This window comes from Pipistrellus hanaki (assembly GCF_964339955.1).
Source record: "Pipistrellus hanaki genome assembly, chromosome: 1".
NCBI lineage: Eukaryota > Metazoa > Chordata > Mammalia > Chiroptera > Vespertilionidae > Pipistrellus > Pipistrellus hanaki.
Window position 1 is genome coordinate 105,803,302 of NC_140503.1, and position 23,378 is coordinate 105,826,679.

The 23,378-nt window shown below is 40.8% G+C and overlaps 2 protein-coding genes across 10 annotated transcripts in view; one reads left to right on the forward strand and one right to left on the reverse strand.

The window, feature by feature from the left end:
* Nucleotides 1–9,522, reverse strand: part of LRRC49 (leucine rich repeat containing 49) — a 182,350-nt gene extending 172,828 nt beyond the window's left edge. For 4 of the 9 annotated variants that reach the window (XM_084885077.1, XM_084885078.1, XM_084885076.1 and 1 more), the window contains exons 1-3: nucleotides 8,806–8,951; nucleotides 8,277–8,333; nucleotides 263–350 (exon numbers count right to left, since the gene is read on the reverse strand). In XM_084885077.1, the coding sequence (XP_084741203.1) occupies nucleotides 263–350; nucleotides 8,277–8,333; nucleotides 8,806–8,874 (214 nt within the window). In that variant the 5' untranslated portion in view covers nucleotides 8,875–8,951. The other 5 variants (XM_084885081.1, XM_084885079.1, XM_084885075.1 and 2 more) reach the window with 3 other exon arrangements.
* THAP10 (THAP domain containing 10) lies at nucleotides 9,522–15,852 on the forward strand (the record flags this gene model as incomplete). Its single annotated transcript, XM_084880376.1, is given in 7 exon segments — nucleotides 9,522–9,648; nucleotides 10,915–10,970; nucleotides 15,403–15,433; nucleotides 15,436–15,541; nucleotides 15,617–15,725; nucleotides 15,729–15,769; nucleotides 15,771–15,852. Coding segments are annotated over 7 exon segments (552 nt in total), but the record flags the coding sequence as incomplete, so codon positions are not given.
* Nucleotides 15,853–23,378: the final 7,526 nt, after the last annotated feature.

Below are 23,378 nucleotides of genomic sequence, written 5' to 3' on the forward strand. Positions count from 1 at the left end.
ATAAAGTATTTGGAAGATGCCATCCCATTCTCTCACACATAGCCCACCAACAAACTAAAATACATCTTTTTCTGTTTTGGAAATAATCTACTATGTTGTGTATATAAAATAAATTCTGATTTAAATAAATATCAAACCAATTTGGTAACCAATAACCATTTCATTTTTAATTCAAATCTACTTGAATCTAGAAATTCAATAATGTTAAACAATATTACCCAAAGAAGATAAACCATATTTGATCTCTACTCATTGACAATACCTTGCCGACTTGAGTAGTTTCTTTCAAGGTCATGTTGTAAGAGTCGACCAGGGAATGATGGTGTTTCTTTATTTAGCCTTAATTCAACCTAAAAAAGATTATTTTAAAAAACTGGATAAGAACTTAAAAGTAAGTAATGAAGATAATTACAAAATAACATATAGTAAGTGGTACATACTACAGCAGATGAACCTTGAAAACATTATGCTAAGTGAAAGAATGCAAATATAAAATGCCACAAATTGTATCGTTCCATTTATGAATAATTGAGAGTAAGAAAACCTATAGAAGTCATAGTAAGGGACTTTAACACCCAGCTGGCAATACTGGATAGATCTCCCATATAAAAAATCAACAAGGAAACAGAGACTTTAAATAACACACAAGATCAGGTGAATTTCATTGACATTTAAAGAACATTTGACCCCAAAGCTGTAGAATATACATTCTTCTCAAGTTCACAGGGGTCATTCTCAAAGTTAGACACATAATTAGGACACAAAATAAGTCTCTACCAGTTCAAGAGGACTGAAATCATATCAAGCATCTTCTCTGATCACATGATATGAAATTAGAAATCAACGACAATAAAAATACTAAAAAAGTATTCAAACACATGGAGACTAAATAGTATGTTATTAAACAATGAATGAGTTATCAATGAACTCAACTAAGAAATAAAATATTTAATGAAAACAGCCATGGGTGGTTTTGCTCAGTGGTTAACATGTCAGATGGAAAGGTGGTGGATTAGATTCCAGATCAATAGCATATAACTGGGTTAAAGTTTTGATCCCAAGCCTCATTCAGGAAGTTTAAGGGAGGCAGCCAGTGGATATGTCTGTCTCACATCAATGTACCTCTCCCTCTCCCTCTCTCCCCCTTCTCCCTCCCTTTCACTCTCTAAAAATAAATGCAAAAAGGAAAGGAGGGAGGGAGGGTGGGAGGGAAGGAGGAAGGGAAGAAGGGAGGGAGGAAGGAAGGAAGAGTGGGTGTGTCTTCATGGAAACAAACAAAAATGAACACACAACAACCCAAAATCTAAGGAACACAGCAAAAGCAGTACTGAGAGGGAAGTTCCTAGCATTAAAGGCCTAACTCAAGAAACAAGAAAAGTTCTAATAAACTATCTAACAGTATAATTAAAAGAAAGAGAACAAGAAAAGCTCAAAGTAAATAGAAAAAAGGAAATAATATTAGAGCAAAAATAAATGACATAGAGAATAAAAAACACTACAAAAGATCAATGAATCTAAGAGCTAGTACTTTGAAAAGATAAATAAGATTAATGAGCCTTAAGCCAGACTCATCAAGAAGCAAACAGAGAAAATCCAAATTAATAAAATCAGAAACTAAAAGGTGAAGTAACAACTGATACCACAAAAACATAAAGAATTGTAAGAAAATACTATGAACAACTATGCCAACAAGCTGGAAAACCTGGACAAAATGGACAAATTCCTAGAAAAATACAATCTTACATAACTAAATCAGGAAGAATCAGAAAACCCAAATAAGTCATAACAACTGATGAAATTGAAGCAGCAATCAAAAAAAAAAAAAAAAAAAAAAATCCCAGCAAGCAAAAGCCCTGGTCTGGACAGCTTCACAGGAGTATTTTACCAAACATTCAAAGAAGAACTAACACTTACCTTCCTCAAACTATTCCAAGAAATCCAAAAGGAAGAAACACTTCCAAGCTCTTTTAGGAGGCCAGCATTATTGTAATTCCAAAACCAGATAGAGACAATACAAAGAAAGAGAATTACAGGCCAATTTTGCTGGTGAACATAAATGCTAAAATCCTCAAGAAAGCATTAGCAAATTGCATCCAACAATATATTTAAAAGATCATACAGCATGACCACATGATCATATCAATGGATGCAGAAAAAGCATTTGACAAAATCCCAAACCCATCTATCCTATCTAATAAAGAGGAAATATGCAAATTGACTGTCAAGCCATCACAAAAATGGTGGTGCCCATAGCCACAAGATGGTGGTGCCAAGTCCCCTCAGCCCTGCCAGAGTCCCCCAGTCTTTCAGCCTTTCCAGGGGGCTGGCAGGTGGGGCTGGCCGCTCCTTGCACCTGCCACTGGAATCACACAGTACTTTCAGCCCAGCCATGAGGGGCAGCAGGCACACGGTGCAGCTGAACCCGCCCTCAGCCTCCCAGCTGCCCTGAGCCAGCCAAGGTGCAGGCAAGCCTTGGATGTCAGCTGCCCAGCCGATGCTTGAGGCGCAAGCAAGCCTAGAAGTCAGCTGCTGAGACATCCAGGGTGGGCCCAAGGCACATGCCTGCCCAGCCACCCATAGCCACCTGAGGCTCAGGTAACCAGGACTGGCTGAGGCTTGCACTGCCAACAGTGGCAGCAGCAGAGGTGCGATGAGAGCATTGCCTTCCCCTGATCACTGGGTTGCCTCCCGCTCCTGAGGGCTCCCAGACTGTGAGAAGGGGCAGGACGGGTTGAGGCCCCCCCACCTTTCCAGCATCCAGTGCATGAATTTTCATGTATTGGTCCTCTAGTCTACACTAACAAAAGAGAAAAATGCTAATTGACCATACTTTTGCTACACCCGCAGCCAATGAGAGCAAGTATGCAAATTAACCCAACAAAGATGGTGGTTAATTTGCATATGCTGAGGGAGGGAGGAGTGAAGACTAAAGGCAGCTTAGAAGGAAGAGGGAGGAAAAATGGAAAGTAAGGTGGTTGCCAAAGGGAAAGTGCGGGTGGCAGTGGGGGTGGCGGGTGTAGTGGCAACTAGCAGGGCAGGGCAGGACAGGGCAGGCGGCAGCCCAGCCACTTGCAGAAATCCTCCTGCAAATGAGCTCGTAATATATATATATATAAAAGCCTAAGCAACTGTTAGACCATTTGACCAGTAGCTATGATGCACACTGACCACCAGGGGGCAGACACTCAATGCACAGGCATGGAAACATGGAACAGACTGATGAATCTCAGAGGGAAGCGGGGAGGGGCGAGGCCAGGATGAAATTAACCAAAGATCTTATATGCATACTAGAGGCCCGGTGCATAGATTCATGCACTGGTGGGGTCCCCTGGCCTGGCCTGGCCTGCAGGGATTGAGCCAAAACTAGCTGTCCGACATCCCCTGAGGGGTCCTGAATTGCAAGAGGGCGCAAGCCTAGGGACTCCACCTGTGCACAGCACCGGGCCTCTAATTTTTTATAAAAACCCTCAGCAAAGTGGGAATACAGGGATCATACTTCAACATAATCAAGACCATATATGGCCTTAGCTGGTTTGGCTAAATGGCGAGAGTATAGGCCTGAGGGCTGAAGAGTCCTGGGTTCAATTCTGGTCAAGGGCATATGCTGAGGTTGTGGGCTCAATACCCAGTAGGGGGTGTGCAGGAGCCAATCAATGATTCTCTCTCATCCTCTCATCATTGGTATTTCTATCATTCCCTCCCTCTCTGAAATAAATATATATATATATATTTAAAGGTCACATATGAAAACCTACAGCCAACATCATACTCAATGGACAAAAACGCAAAGCATTCCCCCTAAGAACAGGAAGAAGACAGGAATGTCGCTTTCTCCATGTTTATTCAACATAGTACTGGAAGTCTTAGTCACAGTGATCAGAAAAGAAGAAAAAATAAAAGACATCCAAATTAGAAAGGAGGAAGTAAAACTCATTATTAGCAGATGACATGATACTGTATATAGAAAACTAGAAAACCCTAACGTCTCCACCAAAAAACTACTATATTTAATAAATGAATACAGCAATGTAGCAGGATACAAAATAAACATCTAGAAATCTATGGCATTTTTATACCATATATACTAATAATGAACTCTCAAAAAGATAAACTAAAAAGACAACTCCATTAGCCATTGCAACAAAAAATTAAGAGACTTGGGAATAACCTTAACCAAGGAGCTAAAAGACCTATTATACTCAGAAAACTACAGGATGTTGAAAAAAGATATAGAATAAGATATAAACAAGTGGAAGAATATACTGTGTTCATGGATTGGTATTCATAGACATTTTAATGTCTATACTACCGAAAGAAATCTATAGATTCAATGCAATCCCTATTAAAATACCAATGGCATATTTCACAAATCTAGAACAAAAACTCCAAAAATTTATATGGAACTAAAAAAGGTCTTAATACCCTCAGCAATCTTGAGAAAGAAGAACAATGTTCGAGGGATCACAATACTGGATATCAAGCTGTACTACAAAGCCACTGTAATCAAAACAGCTTGGGACTAGCCCAGGAACTGGCATATATATCAATGTTTCAGAATGGAGAACCCAGAAATTGAGAACCCATAATTGAGCCATTATGTTTAATTAATATTTGACAGTGGAGGCAAGAGCATACAACGGAATAAGGATAATCTCTTCAATACATGATGTTGCAAAAATTGGACATGTACTAGTATATGCAAAAAAAAATTATATATTTATGCTAGACCACACAACTTACACCAGACACAAGAATAAACTCAAAATGGATTAAAAACTTAAATTTAAGTCAAGAAACCATAAAAATCCTAAAAGAAAACATAGGCAGCAAAATACCAGACATCTCACAAAGCAGAATTTTCACGGATACAAAGGAAAACATAAATGGGACTACATCTTGCAGACTGAAGGTGCCCAGGTTCAATTCCCACCAAGGGCACTTGCCCAGGTTGCAGGCTCAATCCCCAGTGTGGGGCGTGCAGGAGACAGCCAATCAATGATTCTCTCTCTCCCTCTCCCTTCCTCTTTGAAATCAATAAAAAATATATATATTTAGAAAAGGGAAAAAAAATAGGCAGAGGATCTAAATAGATACTTTTCGAAAGAGGACATACAAATGGCCTATGAAAAATGTTCAATGTTGCTAATCACCAGAAAGATGCAAATTAAAACAATGAGATACCACCTCACACCTGCCTGAAGGGCTACCATCAATAAATCAACAAACAATAAGTATGAAGTTTCCTCAAAAATAGAACTTCCATTTGACCCAGCAATCCCATTTCTGGCAATATATCCTAAGAAGCCTGAAACAGCAATCAGAAATAATATATGCACCCCTGTTGTTCATAGCAGCACCATAGCTAAAATCTGGAAACAGCTCAAGTACCCATCAGTGAATAAGTGAATTTAAAAACTATGGTACATTTACACTGTGGAATACTATGCAATTATTTAAAGAAAAAGGATCTACCCTGTTTCCCCGAAAATAAGACAGTGTCTTATATTAATTTTTGCTCCCAAAGATGAGCTAGGTCTTATTTTCAGGGGATGTCTTAATTTTCCATGAAGAAGAATACGGTACACATTTATTGTTAAATGAAAATAAAGGAAATTTATTACCTATATACGGTACGGTGGTATGGTAGTTGTCAACACATACCAGACAAACTGTGAATCCTACGGTATCAAGAATTTACTCATTTATTCAATGACAATCATGTCATCATCTTCTGGAACATCATCATAACAATCCAATTCCTGAATTTCCTGATGAATTTCTTGTGACTCCATTTCTTTCAGAATCAGTGGACCAAATCTCTCATGTTTAGCAATAGCATTCTGAGACAGAGCCTATGGGGGGCCTTATTTTGGGGGGGGGATGCCTTATATTTCACTCAGAAGGAAACCTGTAGGTAGGTCTTAATTTCGGAGGATGTTTTATTTTCGGGGAAACACGGTATTACCCTTGATAGGGACCTGGAGAGTATTATGCTAAGTAAAATAAGGCAGTCAGGGAAAGACAAATATTCTATGATCTCACTTATATGTAGAATCTAATGAACAAAATCAACTAACAAACAAAATATATCCAGAGACAGTGAAAATATGATTTCAGCAGGAAGGGGAAGATGGGGAGAGAGTAAGGGAGAGAGGGAAGAGATTTACCAAAGAACTTATATGGAAGGCTTGGGGAGGGGTTGGGTGTCGGGGAAGAAGAGAAGTGGGGAGAGGAAACATCTGTAATACCTTCACCATTAAAGAGTAAAAATACTTATAGTAGTAGAAACAGAAAGCAGATTTGTGTCTTCCAGGGGGGTAGGGTAGAGGACATCGGGAGTGACTGCTTAATGGGTACAGGGATATCCCTGCGGGTGATAAAATGTTCTGGAAGTAGACTGTAGTGATGAGTGCACAACATTGTGAATGTATTTAATACCACTGATTGTAAATTTAAAATTATTAAAATGGTAAATTATATATTATGTGAATTTTAACACATACACACAATCAGAGTCAATTTCCTGTGGTCAGATGAAACCATGTTCCTTGAGGCACGTTCAGTTCCTCCATACCCTCATCACAAATACAATGATTAAAAGAATCTTTTTCTCACAAACAATAGGAAAAAACATACAATAAACACTAAATTCTGTTGGGGGGAAAAAATCACTGTTTTTATCACTAGAATTCCTTTAAGAGTTCAATTATAACATAATAAAATTATATACCTAAACCTTCTAACAAGGGATTTCTCTAAGTTTATTTTATTTTATTTTTTTATTTTTTTAAATATATATTTTATTGATTTTGTACAGAGAGGAAAGGAGAGAGATAGAGAGCCAGAAACATCGATGAGAGAGAGTCATCGATCAGCCGCCTCCTGCACACCCCCCACCGGGGATATGCCCGCAACCAAGGTACATGCCATTAACCGGACTCGAACCCAGGACTTTTCAGTCCGCAGACCGACGCGCTACCACTGAGTCAAACCGGTTTCGGCCTCTAAGTTTATTTTAAATTATTTGATAGAACTGAAAAAAAATCAAACATCCTCTCATGATAAGCCACAAAATAATTTAAATATGTATTTTAAAAGAATATGATGCTTCTGATTCATCCATCTATAAACATTATAATAGCATTTGCATTATCTTCTTACGAATTATATGAGCTATAGGTGTTTTCTTAAAACATTATGTCCACACAGGAGAAATTAATTGTTTGGAAAGAATTCGAATGAGGTACATCATTCCTAGAAACACATTGTAATGGTAGGATATGTCCAATGAAATCAATTAGCAAAGCTTTGGAGGGAATCCATTAAGGCCAAGTATAATAGAGAATGTTTCACTTAATCTAGCAGTAATTTATTCAAGATGATCAAAAGGTCTAGTTTACGTAATAATATGAACAATAAAGATTAAAACACACACACACACACACACACACACACAAAAGGTCTAGTTTACAAGTGTTCATTTTCATACACAAAATGTAAGAAACTGCTGCCTCCTTAACTAGTGTTCTTCCATCCACCCTTCTTATGCCCTATTTACCCTCCTCCAGCTGTTATCTATAAACTCTGCCCTTTCCTTTAGAGTTCCTCCAGTGACATCTATTAAGCATTTTCTTCAGGAAAAAAAAAAATGAATTGTGATGTTTTGAGGTGTAGAAGTTGCTCAAAGTAGAAAAATTATATTCTGTCTTGGGACAATTGTGTAGGAGATGGGTATATTTTTCAAATGAAAAGTCAGAAATTATGGAAATACCAGAGATATTATAAAATTGTTTAGAAAAAAAAAAAGAATCTCATGTTAATATCATAACTTCTAAATATCATTAAGCCTAATATATTTCCACTACAAATCTATTTTCCTCCTCTGATTTTAAATGGAATGTATAGATATGCCCCCCAAATTATTACATTTTATCCATTATAAGATTCCATCAGTAGTAAAACACACCGTTATTCTACTCATTCCTAAAAAAAAGAATTTCCCCATAAAACTACAATTTTCCATCAATTTTAAGAAAGATACTGATTTTGTTTAAATATAAAAAACAAAATACAAAAACCTTACCTCTTGCAATTGGTGAAATAAGATACAGTTTTTAAAAGAGGTGGTTTGGGGTTTTTTTGTTTTGTTTTGGGGGACTTTTTTTTCTTTCTTAGTGTAGACAGAAAAAAATTGGGTTTTGATTGGAGACTGAAATAAATATACTTAAAATTTCCAGTTTAGACTTTACTCTTTAAATCATGCTGCTATTTCTTACTTTGTTTTTCTCAGGAAAAGATGATGTTTGAATAACCAGGTGAAGCCCACAGTTCACCTGCAATGTAAAAATTAAACCATTAATATGTTAACTTACATACACACACACACACACACACACATTCCTCCCCAAAATACAAATAAACATATAACGAACAGAATGCTTGCTCTTTGTTTCTGCTATATGATCATGTTCTGAGGATTTGCTGAAAACAATAAAATCACAACTAAGAATTAACAGTTTCACTGTGCTTTGTTTTCTAAAATGTCTGCAGCAACTTAACCCTCTACATAACACCTTAGGATTTAGACACTGGCCATTGCAGGCCTAGATAAATATCTCAGAGAACTAGGTGAAGGAGGTGGGAGTGTCTATTAATAATAAATTCTTTTCTTTAGCTAAAAAAAATGTGAATCGACTAGTTAAATGAATTTAAATGAACCTTAGCCTTTCACAGCAGATCAGCTCCACCTTCTGGGAAGCCCAGATCTGGGAAGAGACTGAATCCGCCATCACACAATATTAATACCTCAGGATGCCTGGGTCCGGTCCACGAATCTCCTGCCTCGGCCAGACAATAGCTTAAGCAGCTCAGCATCCCAGCCCCGTACACATCAGTCGGACAAAGACGCCAGAAAGGACGACGCGAATGGAAGGAAAGGGAAAGGAGGAGACCCAACTTACGTTGTTCGTAGCCCGGCCAGAAACAGAGCGGAGTTTCCCGGGAATCATGGCAGGAGTCAGTCCAGAATCCTTAGATCTGCATCAGAAATGACGCTATGGCAGAGACCCAAAGAGACCAAAATCTGTCAGGTCCCAGGCAACCCGCTCAGGGGTTACCACGGAAACAACGACTTCCGGTCTGGTCCTCTCCCAAATCTGCGGTTGGTGGGGGCGGGGCGGGGCGGGGCCGGGCTGGGCCCCTTGGTAGCTATGACAACCACCACTTCCGGTCCGTGCCTCCTCCCGGCCACCTCCGCTCGGCCCGCGCGAAACAAGTATCCCCGTGCGGGTGGCCACCTGCTCACCCGCCGTGACTGTGGGAGGAGGAGGCAGAGGAGGAAGATATCCCAGGGCCAGCGCTCCCCGACTTGGGGCTCTTCCGGTGGCCGGAGGAAGGGAAGGAAACGCGCGGGACCCTGGCTTCCCCGCACCAGGCCTCCTTCGTGCCGGTCGCGGTTCCGCTTCCCCGAGGGCCGGCCGCGCGGGGTGGCCGGGGCAGGGACAGCTTGGTGATCCCGCCTTTTTGACGTCTCTTCGGTGATTCAGAAGAACCTGCGATTCCCCCATCGCCTGAGACTGGTGGCGGGCGCCGTGTCCACCCGGCCCCCTGTGTCTCCCCAGCATCTACGGGGTAACAAGAGGGGACCAAGCGGGCGACCCTGAAAAGGGAGGAGAGCCGCGGGCCGGCAGGTATTCCGAGGCCCCCGCGCCCGGCCTCCGAACAATCCCCCAGGCCAGGCGGAGGGCTGCAGCTTCCCAAGCAAAGGGACTTGCAGGAGCCCACCTAGGGTCGCGGAGAGACCCTCAGACGGTGGGTAGGCGCTTCCATTGGGGAAAATGACCACATCTCTAAAGTTTCTGTAGTCTTATATGTAAAATTAAGAGTGTGCTTTGAAGGTGATAGCCAAGATTCTATTTAGCTTTAACACTTTGGAATTACAGTTCATTCCACTTCTCCCTCAAAACCCACACAAGCCAACACTATGGTCCTTCAGATTGTAAAGGCGTCTTCACCTGGGCTCCAGAATTCTTATAGTTTTATTTGAGCAAATCTCAAGGAATGGGCTGCTCCATACTGTTTTTGCAAAACATTAAGACACAAACTTGAGGAAATGTCAATTATACATCTCAAAATGGTAGGGAAGGGGATTGCTGATAACCCCTCCCCACTCTTAAAAATCCCTTTGCCACTAGCTGCCTTTGAGTTAAATGATCCTACTAAGGTCAATTTCACCCATCTTGCCTGCTTCTGCCTTCTGACTTTATCCTTATAAGTTATCTGGTCACTACCTTCTACTTCCCCACTTCCCTTCTTAAAGACTTCCCAGCCTTCTTTGAGCCCTATCCCATTATGTAGATTAAATTATGATTCTTAATCAGATCTAGGAGTTCACCAAAACATGACCTATGTGTCAGATGGGTACTAGACTTATGAGGTAATCATTTCATAAGTTTTATAAATGTTTAACCTCTATGTTGTTTGCCTGAAACCAATTTAATATTTTATGTCAACTATAATTTAAATTCTTTTACTTTAAAAATGTTTTTTACATTTATTATATGTTTCTGTTATTTATTGTTAATGTTTATTGTTGACAATATTACAGATGTCCCCCATTTTTCTGCTCTTTGCCCTCCTCTACCCAGCCCTGCCCCACTTCAGGCCTTCATCACACTATTCTCTGTGCCCTTATGATATGCATGTATGTGTGTGTGTGTATATATATATATATATATATATATATATATATATTCTTTTTAAGTGACATTTTGGCTTTGAATATACAGAAATATTTATAGAATTTGAGCTGAAGGAAACCTTAGTGTTCATCTAATCCAAATTCACAGTTTAGGCAAGAGCAAGTCATTTCAGGAGGCTAATAGTTTCCTCAAATGCCTATAATATTTGCTCTAGGTCTGATTGCCAGACCAAAACTCCTTCTGGAATACCAACTTGCTTTCTGCATTGGAGTAGTTGCTTAAGATCTTTTCTTTAATGGCATCCTGCAACTATCAGGATAAAGAACAAAATTATTACCCCAGTAGACAAGTCCTTGGGTGCTTTTGTCCCTCCCTACCCTACCAGTTCTATTCAAGGCCACTGTCCTTGTTGCTCAATGTGTACCAGTTATGCTGATCTTTTCAGTTGTTTCATGTAATACCCTGGAATTAGGCCCCATCTATTCCCCACCATCATCAATTAAGTCCTTTTATTTAAAAAAACAACTCAAGCATCCTTCCCCTGTGATACCCTAACTTATATGCTTCCATTTTTATGTATATTATATGCTTCAATAGCACATAGATTTCATTATATTCATCACAATAATGAAATAACTATGTAGTTTGTTCTTCATATTAGAATTTACACTCCATGAGAGCAGGGATCATATCTTATTTATGCATTATTATATTGCCAGTACCTAGAACAATGTTTTGTAAATTTAAGGAATTCAATAAATATATATGGAATGATTATGTGATTATTAGAACAATTTTTGTAGTATAATAGAATTTTTGATTATCTGCTAGTTTCCCCTCTCACCAAGCTATATGCCACTTGAGACCTTTGTCCTTACCTTGAACCATCTCTCCATCATCATTGTCTTTACCCAAGCATATTTATGTGCATCTATTATACCTAATAAAAGAGAAACATGCAAATTGACTGCACCTTTGCTATGCCCACAAGCCACGCCCACCAGCCAATCAGGGTAAGTATGCAAATTAACCCAACCTAGATGGCGGTTAATTTGCATATCCTGGCCGGAGCGAAGACTGAAGACAGCTTAGAAAGAAGCCAAACGCTGTAGAAGGGGGAGAAACAAACAAGCAGGGTGGGGGAGAAGGGAAGGAAGCAGGCAGGGCAGGGAGAAGGGAGGAAGGCAGACGGGACAGCAACCACAGCAGGAAGTCCTGCATCGGGCCTCTAGTATTTAGAAAAATATAAATATAGTAGGGGCTCAGTGCATGAATTCATGCATCTTGAACTGTGGGCCCTGAGGCTGCAGTGGGCACAGGGACAGGTCTCAGTCCAACCTCTGTGCCCCACCCAGCCCCTTTTCCCCCACCACCACAGCCCCCAGTCCCCTGTCTGCTGGGAGCTCTGCTCCCATTGCTGCTGCTCTCACCTGCTGACAGTGTGGAGCAACTAGGGCTGGCACCAATACTGGGTGTGAATGGGGGTGGTGCCATCAGTAGGTGCAAGTGGCAGCTGCTGCCCGGATTGCCGCTCAGGAGCAGGGAGAGATGGAGTAGTCCTTATGGGCTATCAGGGATGGCAGCTGCCACTCACACCAGCTGACGGTGCTGAGTGATTGGGACCAGCACCAAGCACCAGTAGCAGATGCAATTGGCAGCTTCTTGACTAAGTATTTGAAGGTTGTATTTATCTAGGAATATATCCATTTTCTCCAGGCTGTCCAGTTTTTTGGAATAGAATTGTTCACAGTATTTTTTAACAAGCCTTTGTATTTCGGTGGGGTCTGTTATTATTTCTCCTCTCTCATTTCTGATTTTGTTTATTTGGGTCTTCTCCATTTGCTTCTTGGTGAGCCTAGCTAGAGGTTCATCAATCTTGTTTATCCTTTCAAAGAACCAGATCTTGGTTTTGTTAATCTTTTGTATTGTTTATTTGGTCTCTAGGTCATTTATCTTCTCTCAGATTTTTATTATTTCCTTCCTTCTACTTATTCTGGGCTTTTCTTGTTGCTCTTTTTCTAACTCTTTGAGTTGTAGGGTTAGGTAATTTATTACCATTGATTTTTTGTTGTTGTTTTTTTGTTTTCTGCAGTAGGCTTATAGAGCTGTGAACTTTCCTCTCAAGACTGCTTTCACTGTGTCCCATAGCTTTTGGATTATTGTGTTTTCATTGTCATTTGTTGCCATGATGTTTTTTATTTCTTCTTTGATCTCTCTGGTAACCTAATCATTGTTTAATCACATGCTGTTTAGTCTCCATGTATTTGATTTTTTGAATTATTTTCATTGTAGTTGGTTTTCAATTTTATGCCACTGTAATCTGAGAAGTTGCTTGATATGATTTTTATCTTCTTGAATTTGAAGAGACTTTGCCTATATCCCAACATCTGATCTATCTTTGAAAATGAGCCATGTGCACTTGAGAAGAATGTATATTCTTTGGCTTTGGGGTGAAATGTTCTGAAGATGTCCATCATTCCATCTGGTCTAGTGAGTCATTTAGGACTGATGTTTCTTTGCTGATTTTTTGTTTAGAGGATTTGTCCAATGGTTATAGTGGGTATTTAAGTCTCCTGCTATGATTGTATTGCTGTCAATCTCTCCCTTGATATCCTACAAGAGTTTTTTTTTTGTTTGTTTTTTTAAAAAATATATTTGGGTGCTCCTGTATTAGGTGCATATATATTTACCAGAGTTATTTCTTCTTGTTGGATTGCTTCCTTTAGTATTATGAAATGGCCTTCCTTATCTCTTGTTATGTTCTTCACTTTGAGATCTAATTTGTCAAATATAAGTATTGCTACCCTAGCTTTTTTTTCATTTCCATTCACCTGAAAAACCTTTTCCATTCCTTCACCCTCAGTCTGTGTGTGTCTTTTTTCTGAGGTGTGTTTCTTGTAGACAGCAGATATATGGGTCATGTTTTCTTATCTAATCCGTTACCCTATCCCTCTTTATTGGGGTATTTAATCCATTTACATTAAAGTTATTATTGATAGGTACTTGTTTGTTGCCATTTTTATTCTTTACCCCTGTGTTTCTTCTTCGCCTCTTCTTTCTTTCTTTCTTTCTTTCTTTCTTTCTTTCTTTGTTTCTTTCTTTCTGTCTTTCTATATATATATATATATATATATATATATATATATATATATATATATATATTTGTGGACTCTTTAGCATTTCTTGCATTGCTAGTTTGGTGGTAATAAACTCCCTTAGTCCTCTTTTGTCTGTGAAGCTCTTGATTTCACCTTCAATTTTGATTGTTAGCCTTGCTCGGTATCTGGCCTGATGTGTTTCTGTTGAGAAATTAGTCTCTAGTCTGTTGGGGAATCCTTTGTAGGTAACTTTCTGTTTCTCTCTGACCACTTTTAAGATTCTTACTTTGTCATTGATGTATGCCAATTTAATGCACCTTATTGTCAGTCTTTTGGGGTTCATTTTGCTTGGGACCCTGTGAACTTCTTATATGTGTGGGGGTTTTTCTTCCCTATATCAGGGAAGTTTTGTCATTATTTCTTCTAACAGGTTTTCTATTCCTTGCTCAGTTTTCTCTCCTTTAGGCAACCCTATATGCGGATGTTGTTTTGTTTCATGTTGTCCCAAAATTCCCTTAGGCTCTCCTCCTGCTTTTTAATATTTCTTTTAGAAGCTGCTCTACTCTACTTGGGTATTTTTCCTACCTTGTATTCTAGCTCACTGATGCAGTTCTCTGCTTCTTTTAGTTTACTGTTGATACTTTCTATTGAGTTCTTTACAGCAGCGATGTCATTTTTCATTTATTCTTGGTTCTTCTACATTTCCTCTTGGTTCTTACACATATTGTCAAATTTGTCTTCCATTCTTTTCATCCACCTTATGTCCATTTCTTTGAATTCTTTCTCTGACAGGTTGCTTGCCTCCATTTTGTTTATTTCCTTTTCTAGTGATGCCTGCTTTTCTTTCATATGCAGGCTATTTCTTTGTCTCTCCATGATCTCTCTTCTACGGGTGTGTGATTATGTAGTTCTCTCTCTCCTTATCCCAGGTGAAATCTGACCTTTCCATTAGGGAGTGTAGAGCTCCTCTGTATCTGTGTTCTTGTGCCACTTGGGAACTGGTATCCTCGGGTTCGCAGCTGTTCGGTGGGTGCCCTTGATTTTTCAGGCTTCTGATAACATTCATTTTCCCCTCCAATATGGCACACTCTCCATGTCCAAGCCAGTCACTCTGGTAAGGGACCCAGCAGCAGTGGGGGCTGCCTGGTCAAGGGAGCCCCATCCTGCAGTCCCCCACAGTCTCCTAGAGTATAGCTGTCCCTCAGATTACCAACAAACACTCCCCATGTGACTACACACTATCTCTTTGTTTTCTCATGCACACACTATCTTGCAGGCTTCCTTCCCATCAGCAGCCATCTTCTTCTCCCATAGTCCGCTGTTGATTTAGAAAAAATAATGGTTGCAAACAAAGATATTAATAGTTTATAGACTTCTGCTTGACCAGAATGTTTAGCAATTTATGGTTTAGAAATGATAAAGAACAGTATTGAAGAGTCCTTAAGACTACAGAGCCAGTTTGCCTGAGTTTGAATTCTAGCCATCCCAATGTGATCTTAACAAGTATTATCTATACTCTTTTACTCCTTGAAACTTTTGGAAAGATAGAACTATTATATATATGTTTAGCTTTAATATAATTCTCCTAAGATTTACATTTTTAGATTGCATTTGAAAATGAAGTTGTACAAACACAGTACATGTTAATAATCTATTAAATGATGTCACTTCAGCACCTACTCACTTCGAAGAAGGTTCAGTTCATAAAAGCAAACAGATTTCTCTGCAAAGGGCCTTAACGTAGTGTGGATATGTTTTGATTCTTCGATTAATTTATCAGTTGAGTTGATCTTTTGTATATGGAAGATATGTGAAAAGCAAAGTTAAACTCATAGATAATTATGTTTATTCTCTTTCTGGTATTCAGGCCAAAGTGAAAATGTTTTGGAAACTTATTTGTAATGCCTCTAGTCAGGCTGATGAATTATAGTCTAGAATTTCCTCTATCTTTGGCATTTACTCCAAAGACTCAAACAGATTCAGCCTTGGACATCAAGAGTAGACAGAATAAATTGTCTTATATAACTAATCAAGTAAAAGAAGAGACCAGTTAAAAACAAAACATCAAATGATTTGCTGTGCTATAGGTTTTCAGATCTTGGTTCACATATTTAACTCTTTGCTTTTGTAAATCTGTCACTTTCAGTTAACTTTACAGTTGAGTAGCAGCAAAATATGTTTAGTTCTACCAAAATTTTACCTGCCTTCCAAAATAATGAAGATAATCCTGTCCATAACCCCAAACTCACTCTTTCACTTTCTTTTTCTCTTTATCTTGTTGATGGATATCGAGTTATAAAATAAAATCATATATTTGCTAATGATTCATCTGATAAGGGGTTAATTTCCAAAATATATAAAGTACTCACACAACTCAAAAAATGGAAGATAAACATCCCAACAATAAAGATATCTTTTAAAATACACACAATAGCAGTATTTCCAGGTCAAGATTAAGCATTGATTATTTAAGCATAGATCAGAAGCAAAACTCATATGGGACTTACTTGATATTCATAAGTTAGAATTTCACTATTCTTCCAAATAATATATACTAATAAAAGCCCAAGTGGCCCTCATGCCCTCACGCTCTCACGTCATCACAAGAAGGCCACCCACAGATCATCACAAGATGGCTGCCACAAGATGGCCATTGCCACCTTGTCACAAGATGAACACCCCTGCCCCCACGTCATTACAAGTTGGCTGCCACAAGATTGCTGCCACAAGATGGTTGGCAAGGGAGGGCAGTTGGGGATGACCAGGCCAGCAGGGGATGGAAGTTGAGGGCCATAGGGCCAGCAGGGGAGCAGTTAGGTGTCAATCAGGCTGGCAGGGGAGGGTTTAGGGAACAATGTGCTGGCTAGCAGAAGCAGTTAAGGGCAATGAGGCAGGCAGGCAGGTGAGTGGTTAGGAGCCAGCAGTCCCAAGGGGTTCCAGATTGGAAAGGGTTCAGGCTGGGCTGAGGAACACTCCTCCAGAGGATGAATTTCATGCACCGGGCCTCTAGTCCTAATATATAAAAACCCAGGGTCTGTAAGGTCCAAAAAGACTGAAGGCTCAATTGACCACAAGTCAGTCCTGTAGTCAGTGCTGACTATGGTGACCCAGCACTGACTACTGCTGATGCAGGCACAGCAACCCAGCACTGACTGTGAAGGGGGCTGTGGACCAGGCCCAGAGAAAGGCCTGGGGAGAGAGAAGCAGGATCTGATCTGTAGCCTCTGTGGCAGCTGTTGATCAGCCATTGCCTCTCTCTCTCCAGGCTTCTCCATAAGCTGTGCCTCTCTTTCTCTCTTTCTCTCCAGGCCTTCATGGGGGCTGCTGATCAGCCCCAACTCTCTGATCAGTCCCAGAGATAGGCCTCGGGACACTGACTGTAATAGAAACCAACCAATCAGAACCAAATCTGTGTGAACTGTGGGGAGCCAATGGCTGCATAGGAGGCGGAGCTTTTGGAAGGTGGGGCAGTGGGCGGAGAGCTCCAGGAGGGCATGTCAGTGAGCTACAAGTAGTGGAGAGCTACCAGCAGTGGTAGATGGGTGGCCAGCTGAGGCAAGCACCAGCAAGGTACTTGTGCATGATATTCATGCACAGGGCTTCTAGTTTAAAAATAAAGAACAATGATAGAGAGCACAACCATTATATAATACTAGAGGCCCAGTGCACAAAATTCATGCACAGGAGGGGTGTCCTTCAGCACAGCCTGCACCCTCTCCAATCTGGGATCCCTCTCACAATCCAGGTCTGCTGCCTCCCAACCACTCGCCTGCCTGCTTGCCTGATTGCCCCTAACTGCTTCTGCCTGCCAGCTTGATTGCCCTCTAACCACTCCCCTGCCAGCTTTATTGATGCATAACTGCTCTCCTGCTGGCCCAATTGCCCCTAACTACCCTCCCCTGCTAGCCTAGTCACCCCTAACTGTCTTCCCTTGCCAGCCTGTTCTCCCCTAACTGTCCTCCCTACAGGCCTGGTCACCCCCAACTGCCCTCTCCTGCTGGTCCAGTCACCCCAAACTGTTCACCCTTGCCAGCCTGGTTGCCCCCACTGCAGTCCCCTGCTGGCCCAGTCACTCCTAACTGCCCTCCCTTGCCAGCCTGGTCACCCCTAACTGCCCTCCCCTGCTGGCCTGGTCATCCCCAACTGCCCTCCCTTCAGGCCTGGGTCCCCCCCCCCAACTGTCCTCTCCTGAAGGCTTGGTACCTCCCAACTACCCTCCTCTGCTGGCATCTTTTGGTGGCCATCTTGTGTCCACATGGGGGCAGCCATCTTGTGTGTTGGAGTGATGGTCAATTTGTATATTACCTCTCTATTATATAGGATAACTATAATACATGCACTGGGGGTTGGGGGGTCAGGGTTCCTCAGCCTACCCTGCCACTTCTCACAGTCTGAGAGCCCTCAGGGGATGTCTTACTGATGGCTTAGGCCCGCTCACTGTGGGCCTAAGCCATCAGTAGGCCTCCCTCTACAGGAGGCAATCTGGCTGATCAGGGAAAGGCACTGCCCCCTTCCCCCCGCTGCTGCTGCCACTGCTGAGTGCCACAGCTACCAAAGTGTTTTCATTAACATGGACTCCAGTCTCTTCACCACGAAAAAATGACAACTTCCTTTAGGCATTTTCAATATGTCTCTTTCCCTTGATTTTTAGAGTGTGGAAGAGAGAGGGAAAGACAGAAAGAAACATCATTGCGCCGAGACCGGTTTGGCTCAATGGATAGAGCGTCGGCTTGGGGACCAAAGGGTCCCGGGTTTGATTCTGGTCGGGGGCATGTGCCTTGGTTGCGGGCATATCCCCGGTAGGGGGTGTGCAAGAGGCAGCTGATCGATGACTCTCTCTCATCGGTGTTTCTGACTCTCTATCTCTCTCCCTTCCTCTCTGTACAAAATCAATAAAATATATTAAAAAAAAAAAAAAAGAAACATCATTGTGAGAGAGACACTGCGATTGGTTGCCTCCTGAATGAGCCCTGACCTGGGCCCTGAAATTGAACCCAGACCCTCCAGTCAGCAGGCCAAGGTTCTATCCACTGAGCAAAACTGGCTAGGTCAGGATATGACATTTCTTAGGGCCTGCTGTTGGCGACTGATCAATGATTTTCTCTCATCAATGTTTCTAACTCTTTATCCCTCTCTCTTCCCCTCTGTAAAAAAAAAAAATCAATAAAATATATTTTAAAAAAATAAAATAAACAATCCAATTTAAAAATGGGCAAAACACCTAAATGGACACTTCTTAAAAGACATAGAGATGGCCATAGACACATGAAAAGATGCTCAATGTCAATAATCATCAGAGAAATACATATTCAAACCACAATGAGATATCCCCTCACACTTGTCAGAATGTCTATCATTAATAAATTAAAAAACAAGTGTTGGTGAGAATGTGGAGAAAGGGGAACCTTTATGCACTTGGTGGTGGAAATGCAGATTGGTGCAGTCCATATGGGAAGCAGTGTGAAATTACTTAAAAAAATTAAAAATGAGTGACATGGTTGGGGGTGGAGGAGTAATGGGGGAGGGACATATATGTAAAAAATAAAAATCAATAAATTAATAAATAAAAATATTAAATCTAATCTATATAAGTGGTCGACATAACCTTAAGAGAAATTGTTTCATCTGACAAATTTTTAAATTAAACTCTCTGTAGCCTGAAATTATCATGGAAGGAAATAAAGAGAGGTTTCCTTCAAAAGTTGTAAGGATTGTAATTGAAAGTCAATACATTTGGCCTCTTGAACTAAAGTAAATAATTTGTGTGTTTGTCTCCTTGACAAAGTTTATATAAAGTTACAAAAAGAAATTGACAGCCAGTTTGAAATTGAATTGCCAGGGCCCAGAGCAAAGAATACCCTTACATGATATTATCCTACAATGTCATTATAATTTTTGATATTTCACAACAGCATATTATTACCCCCCTCATCCCCCCAAAAAAACTTACAAACTAATTCTCTGAATGCTTGGCAGCAATTTTAAAAAGGACATAAAGGATTTAATCCCTTTCAGAAGGAATTAAGGCACTGGGAAGACACTGGAGCACTCTATATTGAACCCTCTTGCCCTTTTGGCCAAGAGGGACTCTCCTTTTACAACCCAACTGTCCACAGATGTTGCTTGAGCTTTCTGTTAATGCTGAGGTTGAAACCTCATGGTGGCTTGTACCATGGATCTGTCTCTCGCCCAATGGTGTGAGCTGGGCCCTCCCTGGAGAAGAAACCTGAGTCCTCCAAGATATGTGATCAGTGCTGGGGCCCACCAACAGGCGAGGGGATCCAAAGACAGGAATGGGCGAGGAGGCCATCGGGGCATAAGCTACCAAAAAAACATAACTGAACCTCAAATCACCCTGCTTGGCCCTGGGGGATGGCTGGTTAGCCAGTCAGGTAAGATTCCTCAGGGAAGGAACAACCTAAAACCGGCACAGTCGCAGAGGGGCTATCGGGAGAAAACGTGAAGATCAACAGAGGTGGGGCACAGACCCTCACCCTCCCAACCTTGCAGGGACCTGAACCCTCACCCCTTCAGAGGGAGGTCTTCTGCTCCCATGGCTGCTTCCCTTCCCATGCCCAGCTCAGATAGAGACCCAGGTAACAGACAGAGACTTGGCCCAGCTCAGGTAGAAACCCAGGTAACAGATGGAGACTTGGCCAACAGCAGCTGCCCTATATCTAAACCAGCATAGCACCAGGAATGCTCAGGGCCTACTCGAGAATGCAAATAGTGCTTTCCACTAGTATTTACAGGGTAAACTAAGATCATTGTTAGGACCAAACCAGAGAGGGTCAGACCTGCATTGCCCCCATCTGTCCATCATCCAGATATCATTGCTGACTTGTACACATAAGGAACTATTTGACATTGAAACTGGGTCTCAGAACTGTTGGACACTGAAATTGGGACTCAAATGTTTTTTGTTATTATATGTTTATTTCTAGTCTGCAGTTGCAAGATTTTTCAAAGAAAAGAAATGGGGAAAAATAGTTATAGAGTTAAAGAACCATTGAACAGACTGTCAAACTATAGCGGGAAGGCAGGGGAGGTTGGAGGGCAGGGGGCTGTAAGAGATCAACCAAAGGACTTGTATGCATGCATACAAACATAACCAATGGATATAAGACATGGGGGGGGGGGGGCGGGAGGTGAAGGCAAATGGGGGGGGGAGAAGAGGAATTTGGGGGGAGGTCAAGGGGGGAAGAAGGAGACATATGTATTACTATTTGTAATCCTTCAAACAATAAAAAAATTAAAAATTAAAAATTAAACTGCCTTATGAACCAGAGATTCCACATCTGGGAATATATCCAAAGAAACCCAAAATAGTAATTTGAAAAAATCTAGGCAACCCTATGTTCATTGCAGCATTATTTACAATAGCTAAGATGTGGAAGCAGCCCAAGGGCCTATCGGAAGATGAGTGGGTAAAAAGTTGTGGGACATTTCCACAACGGAATGCGACTTGGCTGTAAAAGAAGGAAATGTTACCTTTTTGACAGCATGGATGGACCTGAAAACATTATACTAAGTGAAATAAGCCAGTAAAAGAAAGACAAGTATTGTACCTCCTAATTTCACTCATACATGGAATCTAATGAACAAAATGAACTAACAAGCAAAATAGAGACAGACTCAAAGATAGAGAGCTGCCTGACAGCTGTCAGGGGAGCTTGCGGGAGGGAGAGGGAGGAATTGAACAAAGAAAGGGACAAAAAAGCTGTGACATAGACAACAGTGTGATGATTGCCAAAGGGAGAGGGAGGTGGAGAGAGGTGAAGGAATGTGTGGGAGAACACAAATGATTATGGATGGAGCCTTGACTTAGGGTGGTGAACACACAATACCATGTACAGATGAAAATAAAAACCAGACAACTATTCTAGAGACTAACACTACAGGCAGAAAATGATTCTGTCCTCTTGACACTTACCTTAAGTGAACCAGATATTGAAAGAATAATTTCAGAGTGATTAGTTATTTGAAGAAAGTAAAGCAGAGTAAGATGTTAGAGCATAATTGGCATGGGGAAGACGGCTTTCTCCTTTATGTAGATTAATCAGAAAAGGCCTTTCTGAGGAGACAGTCTATGATCAGAGACCTGAATGATCAGAAGGACAACCTTTTCATTATCTGAGGAAAGAACATTCCAGATGATAGGAAGAACAGGTTTTTGTTATTTAGGAACAGCAAGAAGCTAGGGTGGTTGAAGACAATGAACGAGGAAAAGAATAGGAGATGAAATTGGAGTGGTGTACAGAACCAGACCATAAAAGGCATTTGAGGTCCAATCAAGAATATTTACTTAATCCTCTCTTGGTTCCTCCTACCATATGTTTTAAGGGACTGTTTACAATCTTCCCCACCGGACTCTTGTAAAACTTGAAAGTAAGGATTGTCTTTCCATCAAATTCCCATGTGCCAGTGTTCTAACGACCTAAGGGTTTTGCATATATGGTTGGCATGTAGTAAGTGCTTTTAAGTCTTGGCTAAATGAATCCTTAATGTTGCTTCTGAGAGAGAATAAAGTCAATGGAGGGCAGATGCATTTCTCAGGCAGTTAGAGTGGTGAGGCATGGGGATGTAGTCTGGGAGGCATTCACATAAAAGTGATAGTTGAAACCATGGTGGATGATCCCTAAAGGAGAGCTGATAAACCTCTGACACTTCATGTATTCATTACTTACCTGGCAACATTGCTTCAAAATGAGAAGCAAGAGAGACCTAGAAAATGGATACAAGCATGCATTATCCATTAGCAGAATTAACAAATTCTGAATATTTAGGAATTGACTTTTAAGATAATTGACAAAACACACACAACAAAACTATGTCTGGCATTTGATGCTTGCATCATTTCTTTCTATACCAAGAATAGTGAAGCAATGACATTTGAGAAAGTGGGAGAACAAAATCTAGACAAATGGAAGCAACCTGTTTGCATCTTTTGTTTTGCTCTTCTTACTCTGGCAGAATACTGAAATTTGAATCCAGTCTCTATCACTTCTCAACTATTTGGGCTTAGACAAGTTACTTCATTTCTCTGGTCCTAAATGTTCTCATCTGAAAAATTGTGATTTTAGTACCCACATTATATTTTTGTTGAGAGGATTAAGTGAAGTACAACATGCAGAGACCTTTAATAGTGCCTGGCACATGGTAACTATTTTGTAATTTTTAGCTTGAAATCAGGAAAGTGTGGTGGTTAAGAGGTTGAATTTTGTAGGCTACTACCTGGGCTTGAATTCTGTCTCTGCCACTTACTAGGCAAGTTATTTTATCTTTCTGTACCATTTCCTCATTTACAAAATGAGGGTATTATTAGTACCTTTATCATAGATTTCTTGTGAAAATTCAGTGCCTGACGCATAGTAAACATTATGCCAGTGTGAATTGTAATCACCACTAACCCGTTGCTCTGTTATCTTGGTTCTCAAGCCTATCTTCAGTTATGCTCAGTCTCTTCAGTGGCTCTCACCTATCAGTAGCAGACTACTGGAGGTTTTGAAGTTCACATAGACACTAGGTGGGGTTGCTGAGCTAAAGCACTAAGCACCACTTGGCAGCCAAATTAGAATTT